Source organism: Pholcus phalangioides, unplaced genomic scaffold, assembly GCF_987345545.1.
Source record: "Pholcus phalangioides strain wild (caught in Gottingen) unplaced genomic scaffold, Ppha-v1.0 ptg000007l_1, whole genome shotgun sequence".
NCBI classification, from domain to species: Eukaryota; Metazoa; Arthropoda; class Arachnida; order Araneae; family Pholcidae; genus Pholcus; species Pholcus phalangioides.
In genome coordinates this window covers 17,157,846-17,172,210 of record NW_028301600.1, presented here as the reverse complement: position 1 = coordinate 17,172,210, position 14,365 = coordinate 17,157,846, and the positions used below count along the sequence as shown (strand labels likewise).

The following is a 14,365-nucleotide window of genomic DNA, read 5'->3' as shown; positions in this document are numbered from 1 at the left end:
ATTGGTGATTTGATTCTGCGTTTTTAATAAAAGTAATACAAATTGGAGAAAAAGAGGCATGAAAGCCCTGTGGCTCAAAATCTTTCCCACATCAGAAGACTCCTTCGATTCCTGTAATACTCCCCACAACACGGGAAAACACTTTTGCTCTCATTAGTAGAAAAATTGGGTGACCAAGGGTGATTCCTCCATCATTTTTATTTTTTACTGCACAACAACAGAGAAAGAAATTGCTTCTTCCCCCCTCCCCCCAAAATCTCCAGCAGGGGTAAACGAAAAGAGCTAGAGAGAGAGAGCCTGACCAAAATCGCTCTGTACTGTACGCATATAGGTGCACTGCCCATCGATTGTTTTCTTTTCGAAAAATAACCGTAATATTATATACACTCAAACTTTTTTTTTAAATTCTCATCTGTCATTTTTCATGTATATTTTATAGTTACTTTTTTTATAAATATGTATCTTAAGAGATATTTTTCTAGTAATGTATATTTAACATGTTTTGGTGCCCCTTCTCATTTGGCCCCCGGTGCAATTGCACAGGTCGCACTGCCCTAAGACCGCCCCTGTGGCATGTTCACCAATCACTTAAGTGACCCATGACACATTTACAGATGAACTTAGGGACCCACGGCAGAGAGAGAGAGAGAGAGAGTTCCAGAACACTTAAGAGGTCTGTGGCATATTTAGAGAGATCCCTTTTGTGACACAGTTTTGGAGCTCTTAGCGGCTCACAGTGCAGTTGTACATCACTCAAATTACCAGTGGGACATTCCCAGATTATTAAAGTGATTCGTGGCAAATTTCCAGAGCATTTAAGTGGCCTGCTACATATTTCTAGAACACTTGAGTGGCCTGGACACATTTCCAGCTGACTTGAAGGATCAATGAGACATTTAGAGATCACTGAAGTGGTTATATAGAGGACTTATCGATAGGAAGAATGTTAGTTCAAGTTCCCACAAAGTAGTGAAAGGTTTTTCTTGTTTTTGGTACACCCAGTAAGATGCCATTATAGCCTCGTTCACATGTGTAAGATTGGGGTTCGCTTTGGTGATAATTACCGGCATGGCAACTTTTTTCTCCCCCTCGTAGGGGAAAAAGGTGGGAGAGAAGCTGCTCATCAAAAAAAGCCTATCTTTCTTGGGGTGGATTGGTGGTCGACACCGACCTTCTCTTCCATAATCCTTTGTGCTGAGAAAACTACTGTAAGCTCCGTCAGCCATCTTGAATCAACCACTTTTGTTCAACCCTCATAACCAGTGACGACTTCCGGAAAGAAGAGGGGGGATTACCAGCATAAACAAAATGTCATGTGAATGGTTTGTAGCGAAAATCCCTGTTACTGGGAACTTCCCAGGATTTTTTATTGCACATGTGAACAGGGCTTAAGAATATCTCATATTTTTATAAAGGGTGGTTGATGACATAAGCATCATTCAAACTCCCCTCCCATCAATGCCAACGCAATACTTGAATGTCCCTATACTGGGAAGGTTTTTTAAAAAAATAGAATAGATGTAATAATAATAATCCAGACTTTTTCTGTGAAAATGTATGAAAGAAAAAATTTATCAACGGCTCACCATTGTTGCTAGATTCATTCCAATCCACCTTGACAAACGTTGATTTCAGAGATGTATTATGAATAAAGGGTTAAATTTCTCCTGAACCAGAACACTGATATGATTTATTGAAGGTTGTTTTGAAAGCTGGTATAATACACAAGGCTGGTAAATTTGACCGATTGTAGCTAGAAGGGTGTTTGCTTAATTGATGAAAAATATTAGCGACAATTCAATTTAGAACTTTGCCAATCTTTCCATGTAGCTAGCCATTAAATCCAGATATTTCAATGAAAATGATGTCAGCTTATAGGATTTTTTTGGTGCTTTCTAAATATGTGTTTAGTTTGTGTGTAGGTCTCTTAGAAACTTCATAAATGCAGGTTTTTCAAAATCGATTATCCACTATAACCCGAATGGTTTGAGATAGAACAGGGTTGGTGGGGTGCTTCATGATCCACTTGAGATTGTCTTATCACCCTGTTTTGTTTGGCAGAATAGGTTGGATTCACTCTGTACATAAGGGTACCACTTGTAAAACGTTGGCTGAACAATATGGGTTTGTTTAGTTGGCTTCTCCAAGTGAAAAAAAAAATTGTTATTAAACTTAATTTCAGAAGGACAAGAGACTGAGAATTATGCCAATCTTCCTATTGACGAGAAACAATCCAAGGTACAAATAGTTAATATACAACCTCTGACAATAAAGTTCGGTGAATGAAGTCAGAACGGCCGATCTGGCAACACTGGCAAAGCGAAACGCTGCACATGCATAGCGGCAGGTGTTGACCATCTGCCGCCACCATTGTTCAGTTGAGCGTCGTTTGTGTTCCGTGAAAGACTTGTTTTACAAAGTGCTGGTTTAGTGCGTTGGTTCTTAACGGAGAACAGGAAAATAAACGAACAACAAAAGATCACTGAGGATGAGTCCTGGTGTCTCAGGTACGACCCTGAAACGAAACGGCAAAGCATGGAATGGCGTTCTCCTGCATCACCTCATCGGAAAAAGGTCAGAACAGAAAAATCATGCATCAAAACGATGCTAATCACCTTTTTTGATAGTCAAAGCAATATCCACAAGGAATTTCTACCTGAGGGAACGACGATGAATGCTGCAAGGTACATTGAAATTTTGACCCGTTTCATGAAACGTCTACGCAGGGTACGACCTCAGTACGCACAACAAGGTTCATGGTTTCTTGTTCACAACAATGCTGGCCCTCACACAGCCATTATCGTCAAAAAGTTCCCTGGCAAAAAAGGGGGTGGTGCAAATTGAACATCCACCATACTCACCAGATCTCAATCCTCCAGACTTCTTCCTATTCCCACGACTCAAACTCGCTTTGAAAGGAAAGAGATTTGACAATATTCCTGACATCCAACAAAACATGACGAGGCTTTTGAACTTCATCCCAAAAGAAGACTTCTTGCAAAGTTTCCAGGACATGTATAGGAGATCTCAGCGGTGCATAGTAATGGAAGGTGACTATTTCAAAGGACAATAAGGTAACTTACGTTAATGTTACAGAACTATTCACCGAACTTTATTGTCAGAGGTTGTATAATACACCATAAGAGGTATTACAGGCTCTTATAGGCAGTTCTAAGGTAAGTTATCTAGGTATTATAGGTTCTTACTGTTAAACATGAGGTAAGAGGGGGATGCTTCTTCACTAATGGTGTTGGTACCCTTTACCCTCTGAAAAAAAACCAAAGCACAAGGGATGGGTGCTCATTATCAAAATGTATTTCATAACCACATTTAGTCCTTTACAACATGACACATACATTTCTTAAAGATATTCCAGCGAGACAATGGCAATAAATATAGCTCAAATATTTTGTTAGCAATTGCTTGAAAGGCAACAAAATGTTAGTTTTATGGGTGGTGAAGTCAGAGTAGTAACTTAATCCATAAATGCTTGATGGTATTCAAGTTTGATAAGCGAGTTGGTGCCAGAAATTATTTAAATTTGATGGTGTTTTCAACTGTGCAAAAAAAGAATGAGAAACAATATTCACTGACCATGGAACAAACTCATTAAGTTCATCCCAAAACATGGCAAGTAGTTTTATAATCTAAAATGCTTTCAACAAAGTGTATTGACTTATTCTACTTTGTTATAGTGCCCAATGCATGATTGATTTGATAATTTACTAGGTGATTGTGGTCTTGTTTGTTTGTGTCAAAAGACTTTCGAGCTAACATGAAAGTAGATTTTTTTTTAGAATTTAGAAAGTTTAGATACATAATTTTTTGTTCACAATAGTTTTTAATGAGACTCAGTGTTTGTTTCATAGGATAGAATGTCATAAAAAAATTCAAATACATCTTTTGCAGATACACTTATGGTTGCCAAAAAACATTTGAGTGCTACTTGTGTATAAATAAACTAAATATAGATTCATGCCAACTTTTTTAAGGATATCTGTGATTGACTTTCCTGCTTGTGTAATTGGTCAACAACCACAACTAACCAAGAAGGAGCTGGATGGAGGTAATAAGTTATACTCTGGGCGAAATCTCTTTTCCTGTATCAACCTGCTGCGATCACTGAACAAGTTGACCAAATGGAAGCCGTCTAGAATTATGGTATTAATTCGACTTCATTAAAAAATCTTTAACTTTTAATTTTTTCACAATTCTTTTTTTATTTACGGTTAATTTTTTAAAAAATGGACTGTCTATGGATGAATCAGATGTATGTGGCATGTATGAAAAATAAAGCTGGTATCAAGGAAAGTTATTTTCCAGATATTATGCTGAGGTGAACTCGGAAAGAAAAGTCATCTTGTCTCTGTCAGGACTCTCTTGAACCCAGAGCCTCTTGCATACCGGGCAAGCATGCTACCATCTACACCACTAGAGACACCCTGCCTTCCTTATTTCACACACTGTGGCGTGAGGCACTGAATTAGAGACATTAATAGCCTCTCTTAACTTCAGGAAATGGCCCCCGGATGTGACGGTTTAGAGAGAGATAGATGGCTTTTTCTCAGCCCAAGATATCAAGGAAACAGTTATTTTCCGGTGCGTGAAATAAGGCAGGATCATGTCTCTAGTGGTGTAGATGGTAGCATGCTTGCCCGGTAGGCAAGAGGCTCTGGGTTCGAGAGAGTCCCGACAGAGACAAGATGACTTTTCCTTCCGAGTTCACCTCAGCATAATATCTGGAAAATAACAGTTTCCTTGATATCTTGGGCTGAGAAAAGCCATCTATCACACTCTAAAGCTGGTATGATTAATCGGGTCGGTTAGTCGATCAATTGTAAATCACAGTTTAAAATTTTAGTTCTTATTGATTTATTTGATCAATTCAATTTAATTTTTTTTGGAAAGTTCATAATTTTATTTGATTTATTTGATGAAACCAATTAGATGTCTCAAATTATATTCCTATACATAACATTTCAGATATGTGACAATATTTAAAAATATTTGAATCAATATTTTGATAATTTTTTTTTCGATATTTCAAATTACAAGCTCATTCAAAAACACTAGTGGTGATTTCAGTTTCAAATCGAGTTTCATGGAAGTTATCGAAGACAAGAAAAAAATTTATTGTCTCCACTGGAAAGAGCACTCCTCCCCCACCAATATCATTTGAGAGCAGTTTCAAGGGGGAAAAATAACTATGAATATCCAAAGTAGTTTCGAAATCAGTGACTAACCTAAAAATCACTGATTTTCTAGAAAAAAAGGACAAGATGCTAGCGAAAAAATTCCAAGATGAGAACAAAAATGTTCAGCATTACCCAGGGTTCGTACGGTACTTAAAAACTCCTTAAAAAGTCATTAATTTTCATTTCCTTTTTAAGGTCCCTTAAAAACTCCTTAAAATCCTTCCAGCTGTTTCTAAAAAAAGTCGACTTTCCCCCACCCTGGAATATTTCCTGCTAAGGTTGATGATGAGTAGTACTTGATGCTGAAAGAAAGTCCCTGAAAAAAGAAGGAAAGAAAACAAGAGGCATGTGTGTCGGGGGGGGGGGAGATTTCTTTATAGGGTAGGGCACCCCTGTAGTGGGTGGGAACAGCTCTGCTGACGACCAGCACAGCTAAGAGATTAACGGCACCTGATTGGTCGGACTACAGTGGCCACACCCACTTCTGATATGCTGAGAAAAACGGGAAAAGAAGATTGTTGTGGTTTCAAAAAAATTGGCAATGAAATTGAAATAAAGAAGTTAGCTAAGTTCTAACTATCATTCCTGCAAGAAAATGATGTTACTACCAATGGTGGGAACTCTGCGCCAAAATTAACATCTTCCACCTATAGTGTATGTTTGTATTTTTCTTCTTGAAATAGTGCTTGTTTTTTTGTGTTTTTTTTGGAAACTCCTCGAAATATTTTTATACCTGCCTTGTATGTACCTTAGGCCGGGATTAAACTGTAAAAATTTGATAAAATCCCTTTTATAAAACTCAAAATCCAACCAATAAAGCTCATGGATTACATTTGTGCAAATGAAACCAATAATCTTATTGGTTGAATTTTTGCAATTTTAAAAAAGCTCTTTTAAAAAAACTTATAGTGTAATCCCGGCCATAGACAGGAGAAAGACATACTTATATTTCTCCTCTATACTGTGTACAATGACGTGCTCAGCATATTAAATTCCCAGATTTTTGGAAAAAAGGCACAAAAAAGTTTTGTTTTCGCGTGCCACGAAACGATTCTTTCCCAGGGAGCGTGCTTTATTCCTTCGTAGTTCAGCACCACCCTTTCCTCCCATCTTCCATAGTCGCCCTTAGAATTATCCGGTAGAATAATTTTGAAGAGTAATTTCACTCCTCTCCAAAATTTTAAGGGGAGGTATTAAAAAATTTTTTTTTTTTAATATTAAAAATTTATTTTTTTAAACGATATATTTTATCTTATGGAAAAAAAAAGTTACGCAAAATTTGAAAGAGTGCTTTCAGTCCTCTACAAAATTTGGAGCATTAAAATTGAATTTAGATGCGTATTGGATTTTCCCGGCAAGTTCCCGCTCTCGATTTTGTCCCCGAAAATCGGATTGTGGTAACCGCAGCTCCTTATTCAAATTATTGGCCCCTCATCAGGCTTTTCATCGTGAAACCCGATCATATCCTTAATCCTACAGCTGAAGATGGTTTATTCTAGTTCAGTGTTTCTCAACAGCCAACCATGGTTTCCGTTTTCAAAAAAATAAAATAAAAAGAGTCGCCATTTTGTGCGCAAGCAGCAGAAATTACTATGGTCGATCGTCAAATCCTGATGTTTTGTGGGGGAAAAATTCATTTCACGAGTAAGAGCTAGTCTGCCGAATTACGAGTTAATTTGTAAATTTTGCCAAATAACGAGTATTAAATCGCCAAACATCATGTTATATGTCCTGGAAGATCTTTGGCGGGCTCAGGCCAAATTTTTCATGGGCCTTGCTTGTATAGTGAATTTATAGTGTGAAAAAAACAAAAATGAGAATTATCTCTCATTTAGAGTCCCTGGGTTGTATTTAGCCCCCTTTGTGCTTCCCTCCGAATTGGAAAATCGGCTGGACTGTGTACCCTTAACCAGTCAACTGCCCAATTAATTTCTCTGAGCGTTACCCACAGTGCCCACTTTTTTTTGAAGATGCGCACGCTTTTTTCCTTTTTTTTCCTTTTCTTGGAAGTTTGAAATATTAAAATATTTTTTTATAGCATGCTTTTTTATAGCTCGAATGTGTCGAGACATAATATGACACCCCAAAAGTGGGGAGGGGCGATCATAATGTCCTGTGACTAAAAAGAATGCAGTTGATGGATTTATGTGGAACCATAGTAGTTGAACCTTTGCTAAAAGATATATGAGTAATAAAACAGATGCATCTTTGCAAGGGAGTTGGAAATTGAAACAAAAACCGATGGGGATGCAGCTTTGCAAAGCATAACCGCAGCTCCTTATTCAAATTATTGGCCCCTCATCAGGCTTTTCATCGTGAAACCCGATCATATCCTTAATCCTACAGCTGAAGATGGTTTATTCTAGTTCAGTGTTTCTCAACAGCTAAAAGATATATGAGTAATAAAACAGATGCATCTTTGCAAGGGAGTTGGAAATTGAAACAAAAACCGATGGGGATGCAGCTTTGCAAAGCATGACAAAGATAATAGTAATAATAAATAAAATAGAAGGATGGCTGTACAGAGATGGCAGCACACATGTATGACAAATTATTTCGTCATATCTATGTGAAAAAGGCCAAAAAGTCTGTGTGCCGGCAAATGCCGTAGTAGGCAACACCATTACGTATATCAGCGACGGCAAATGCATCTTAACCACTTGACCAGTGAAAAAGGCCGAAAAAAGTCTGCGCGTCTGCAAATGCCGTCGTAGGCACCAACATTACGTATGGCAATGACGGCAAATGCCGCCGTAACCACTTGACTGGTTAAACGATGGTTTCGGCTCTTGTATATAAGAAACGTTTCTTCAAATTTTTGTATTTTACCTGCTGCAATACGTTTTGCCTGTGTGCGTTTATGCAATCAGTAAAGAAATGGGCTCATTCGTGCACATTCCATTAAGACGGCATTTTCTTCTTATGCACATCCCTGTCTGGCGATGCGCGTCAATTCAGATGCAAATTGCAGATTTCAAAAGTCTGCGCTGATCATTGAATCGACGGAACAAACTACTCGATCAATTTCACCTTGCTCCTTTTAGTACCGTTTGGGTCTTTTTTGTTTGGAGCCCACTATTGCTATGTGTTGCAGCGCAATGCTGCTGTTGTGCACAAGCCTTAATATTGATCATCAGTAGCTTTGCATTCGCAAGACGTGTTTTCAATGAGCGCGGATGCACCCTCGGAGATTGCTTTAGAAAGTTTTGTCATAGGTGGCGAAGAAACTCAGATACAACAACAACATTGATAAGGAGCGGGGGGGGGGGGGTCTAGGGTTGCCAGACATCCATATATACGATTCGCAAGGGCGTATGCAGGAATGGATTGCATTGAATATTCATGATAACCTGAGTGAGGGCTTAGGGGATTTCGCAAAGTTGATTGAAGCCATGGGTGGGGATATGGGGGGGGGCAATGAAGATGATCGCCACCCTCCTCCCCGATTAAAAGATTTATTGTTGCGTAGGCAGAAGAGCGAAACGTGGACATTAGCCCCCACCTTGTTAGGGAAACAACCTGTATCCACTTATGCTTTTGCAGGGGGGGGGGGAAGGCTTATGTGGCTTGAGCCCTTAGGGTCCAGTTTCTATGGGGGCGTTGTATTTAAATCAACTTTAAATTTAAAAGCTTTTAAAATTTTGAAACAAAATTCGGGTTTTTTTTAGTTAATTTATTTGAACTCCCCCTTTCAGTAAGACCCTCTATTTTATTCACCCAAACCCCCATGGTGGTCACTACTCATAGTGTGGGAACAACTGATGTAAGAAGACAATCGAGCATGGCGCATTTTGTCGAATTCATGGCTTCCACTTGTCTTACTTTTCATACTTTTTTTTAACAAAATCAATAAAATTTGTATATTTGATTTTAATTGAGAAGGGAATCGTGGAAAAAATGCCAAATATTACAAATGTAGTAGATTGCAATTAATGATTCTACCAAAGCAGAAATTGTATTGTTTTTTAGGTTATTTGGGGGAGCCGGGTGTATGTGGACCATTTGGTGGTTAAGTAATTTTTCATTTGCTTGGTTTGAGGGTTCTACAAAAGAGTAGTCAATAAAAACTTCTGTATGGTTGAAAACAATAATTTTGTATTTACAACTTCATGGTCTTGGACAGTAAGTAACATTCATTGTTCAATATTATGGTGCACATTTTATGTACAGGTGAAATAACAGTTTGCATAACAAAGCAGTTGGGCACATACACCTATTCTAGGTTTTGTGACTTTGATGATACCTAATAGCATTCAATTTTCTTCTGTATTTTTAGGGCATGCAGAGGCACAAACAATATTTACGATGCTCAAGTAAAGAGCTAGAAATGAAAGTGCTTCAATTGTCAAAAACAATTACACGCATTGATCACTAAAATTTGAACAAATCCTTTTAAAAAGGGATGGACAATGCAGTAAAACCATCTGGTCCACCTTGACTTATTTATATCAGACCTTGTAATTTACACATTTTGCTTTTGGAAGTGGTATCGAAAGAGAGTCATTCTTAAAAAACACATATTTTCATAATTTGCCATTCATATTGTCAAAGAGTGGATAGACTGGACTGTGGGAGACTCCCAAAACCGAATGTAATATATATATTGTGAAGAGAGCAGAAAAGAATTATCTGTGGTTGTTAAGACCCTATTTCGGCCAAATTTTTTTTTTTGTAAACAAGACATTTCTGTCATTTTGCTTTGGCTTGAGTCAATCTTACAGGATACTGAAATAATGTGCTATGAAAAAAATACAGGGTGATTATAAAAAAAACTATCCCGACATATGGACCCCTAACTATCATACCATTCACAGAAACTGAATGAAATTTTGGCATAAGTTATTTTGATGTATACGCTCAAGAATGATATGGAAAACAACAGTGTCACTCTAACAGTTACGGTTACAGTGAGAAAATTTCGAAAATATCAAATGGCATCACTAAGTTTTTTGTATTGGAATGTGATCTCCATTGTGAAAAACCCTAAATAGCGTTCGAACGGCAACTGCAGCATGAAAATCACTGGCGGTAGATAGGCTAAAAGTGAGGACAACCAATAAGGACAGAGAAGCAGCATAAAATAAAGCAGCATTTTATTGTGTTTCACAAATTTTCCACATGACCTTGTGGAGGACTAATCAGGCTGGGATCTCAGCCGAAGAAACGGTGGGACGAATGAAACGAACATTAATGCTCTGGTGCACGGCAAAGTCCTTTTTACTTTTTCCTTGCCTAGCTCCGGGGATTTTCGTGCTACAGGTGCCATTCCAACGCTATTTAGCGTTTTTCAGTATGGAGGTCGCATTCCAATACAAAAAACTTGGTGTTGCCATTTGATATTTTCGAAATTTTCTCACTGTAACCGTAACTGTGAGAGTGACACTGTTGTTTTCCATATCATTCTTGAGCGCATACCTCAAAATACCTTATGCCAAAATTTCATTCAGTTTCTGTGAATGGTATGATAGTTAGGGGCCCATATGTCGGGATAGTTTTTTTATAATCACCCCGTATATTAATTTTAGAATTAATATTTTCATATTAATAAAAAAAAAATTCTAGTGAATTTATTATGCCATGATTATGTTGTCTAAGGAGAGTACCCTCCCCCATCCTACTTTTTTTAATTTTTTGAGTGGGAGCCTTGAGAATGAAAAAAAGTCACAGAATTTTGGTATTTGGTAGACACCCTGATAAACTATTTAATTTGACCAATTTTTATTGAAAATGACTCGTACTTTTCAGAGATCAGTCATGTGAAATAAGCAAAACATTGGTATTTTTTAAAAATTTTAACTGCATGGCATATTACAGAATAAGTAAAGGCTGTGACTCAGATTATACTGTTGAGTATATATTTGCAGTTTTTGGTCTAAAATTAGTTATTTTTCGAAATTGCAAAAATCCATCAAAGAAGAGGATGTACATCTTTCTTCCTCTACAAGGGGGAAAAAGTTAAGCAGTTTCGTATTCACCAAACTATCTCCATTCAAATCTCAATCTGGGGTTGTTTGCTACCCCTGATGTATATTACGCATGTGAAAATTATTGCACAAGTGTTTGTTTATTAGTTTTATAATTACTGTGTTTAAACCTTTTTTTGGGACGTCGCTTTTATTGACGTTTACTTTCTATACTGAATGAACCATAAATGTGTTATAGTTTCTTTACACAGATTTTTTCATATTCAGATGATGATGACATTAAACTCTGCACCGAATCTACAGATGGCTTTGCGAGTTAAGCATCCTATGATGGAGGTATACATTCTCAAACTATTGAAGATGCAGATAAGATACCTTGGTCCTGAGTGGAGACAGAATAATATGAGAACCATTTTGGATATACGCAAAAAAGTTCGATGCCGACTTCACCCAGAATCTAAGGAAGAAAACAGTAATATATTTTTCAGAAAATAAATTTGTAAAGATGTATATTGTCTTTTCTTTCCCCAGCCCATTAACTACAGTTAGATCTTATAACAAAGTCAAAGGGAGCTGCAGAAATATCTGTTATATCTATAATGGTTTAAAAAAAGAATAAGATTAGCGAGGATTTTAACGTAACCTTTGCCTGTAATTATATAATAGATGAGAGAAGAGTTTCTCTTCTGAGTTCTATCTATCTCAATGACTAGAAGTATACCACGGCGATCATGAAAGAACAAGATGTTCCAGAACCAGCCGGTGATGCACTCAGCACTAGCAATTTTCACAATGACATACTGTCAGGCAGAGTATACTAGTGACTCACCAAGACCCAATTTATCAAGCTTTTACATGAAAGAGCAATGAACAGATGACAGAATACGAACTGATTGTTAGGATCGTGAGTATTTATACCCAAAAAAAGGGTGTGCAGTACGATCCAACGAAAGTGATGGTCGGTCCCTCAAAAAATGCATATCAGAACATGAACAATGAAAAAATAGCAAAGCAAATTTGCATAACAGAACAGTATCACTCAATTTTATAGAAATTTGTAATATCAATGTAGTAACAACAATTAAAATAGCGACATGTTCAAGATCGCACATTTTTTCCAGTTTATGAGCAGTGAGAATATCACAGATTTTAATCAACTGTGCATATGGTGAAATAAGGTAAGACAATTTGTATAAAAAAATGACTAGACTTGGATTCTTTTCTGCTGGGGGGTCTATGGGTAATGTTACAGCTAACACTAACGCCCCCAAAAAACCCACAAAATTATATCAAAGAAGCGGGAAAATCATGGAAATGTCGGGAAACAAAGAACCAGATATTCCCTCCTATACTAGCACATGAGCAAAGAAATTGATTGCCTACAAAGAAACAACAGTCACAAACTAGCGAAAGTATAATGAAAATGAGAATGTGAGAAAATGAAATTTACATCGACCGCGTGAAAATATATAATGAAAATTAAAAAAGTTGAGAGTAATAAAAAAACACTTATATTGCAAATCCAGCAATGGAAGTCCTAAAGATTCAATCACAAAATCAAACTAAAGAGAGTAATTAGACTCACAATCTAGAAAACCCACAGTGAGATCCAAAAAAAAACAAAAAAACATGATAAATGAAACTCACGAAAACGAAGAAAAACACGAAATGGCACATGGACGCGACAGTTGATCTTCTGGTAATCCCTCTATAATGGTTCTGGATAAAACTACTGCTATTGGTCGGCGAGTGAAGCATGATCAATAAAAATTTATATTTTATTCATATAAAGTTTTATTTAACAAACTTTTCTCTCTGCAACATCAAACAACATCAGTAACAAACATCACTCAGCAAGACAATTATGTACAGAGCTGCAGAAAAGTTTAGAGACAACACCAATTTTTGAATTTTAATTTGTTTAATGTTAATTGTGAGGCTTTATACATTTTGTGAAGGAATCCTGCAATAAATGAATAATATACATAACAAAAACCACAAAAATCTTGAATGTTGTTACATTATAATGAAAACAATAGAAATGCATGCCATAGAACTTTAGGAAAAGTTTTTAAATACTCTTTTTAAGAATCGTGTAAATAATTTTAGTAGCTGGTGAAAGAAGAAATTTTCATGAAAAGTATAAGGTTTTCTAGCAACTCTTTGGACAATTACAGGTGTGGGAACTCTGCGCCAATTGCGCCGCACTGCGCCAAAAACTAATATCTTGCGCCATCCTGCTCCAATAGCGTATTTTCGCATTTTTCTGCGCCAAATAGCGAATTTTGCTTCAGTATGCCCGGAATTTCGGAAAGGACGCCAAAAAAATTTTGTTCCTGCTAGCCACGAAACGTTTCTTTACGAGAGAGAAGAGCGTGTTTTATTCCACTTTACTTAAACTATCGGCCCCTGGTCGAGTTTTCCATCGCGAAACCCCGATATTGTCCGTGATCGTGGAACTGAAGATGGCTTGCAATGCCTTTCAGCTTTAAAGTGCAAATTCGAGTGTTTCCGTTTAAAAAAAAAAGTCGTCACTGGAAGCAGCAGAAATTACTGTAGTCGATTGTCATTGTGTTAAATCCCGATTTTTCGTGAAAAAAAATTTCATTCCGGGAGTAAAAGGCGCATGTCCGCCGAATTACGAATTGTAACGTATCGGGATCCGATCCCTCTACGTTAATGGTGGTCTTGTCGTTATGTGGGAAATTCCTTCTTATTTTAGACCCCAGGGACCTCTCAGTTACCGGAAACCACCCGAGGACCCACTGGCGAACCGGTAAGGGCCAGAGTGTTCGATTAGTTCGGCAGTCGGCGGGTGGGGTCTTTCGGCTGTCGAACGAGAACGGGCCAGAGGTCGGGCTACTGATGTCCCACATAAATTAATTTCCCTCATGACGACGATGCCGCTATTTTCGTGGAGGGGTTTGATCCAATATATGTATAGTTGGGCGAGGCTTAGCCCAGTTTAAATTATTTTTATCGAAGAACCTCCCGGGGGAGTTGTTGCAAGTCTCGTTGTGCGGATACGAAAATATAGTGTTGTACTCACTTATTTTCGGCGGGGGGCTGCAGACCTCCGTCGGAACAATTCATTTCATATTGTTATGTTAGTAATGTTTACATAATCGGGAGAGTCTGATCAGCTCTCCGGATTATGTCATGTTGCCAGATTTCAATGTAATTAAATTGTAATGTTTATAATAGTGACGCATGAATATGCAAATTCGATAATTTTGTTGAGGCGAA

General features: G+C 37.5%; 1 protein-coding gene across 1 annotated transcript in view; it reads left to right on the top strand.

The window, feature by feature from the left end:
- Positions 1 to 14,365, top strand: part of LOC149085001 (uncharacterized) — a 117,278-nt gene that overhangs the window by 88,358 nt on the left and 14,555 nt on the right. Inside the window, exons 13-14 of the mRNA XM_089232749.1 lie at positions 3,993 to 4,161; positions 11,387 to 11,591. Coding sequence (XP_089088875.1) covers positions 3,993 to 4,161; positions 11,387 to 11,591 — 374 coding nt within the window. The remainder of the gene's footprint in view (positions 1 to 3,992; positions 4,162 to 11,386; positions 11,592 to 14,365) is intronic.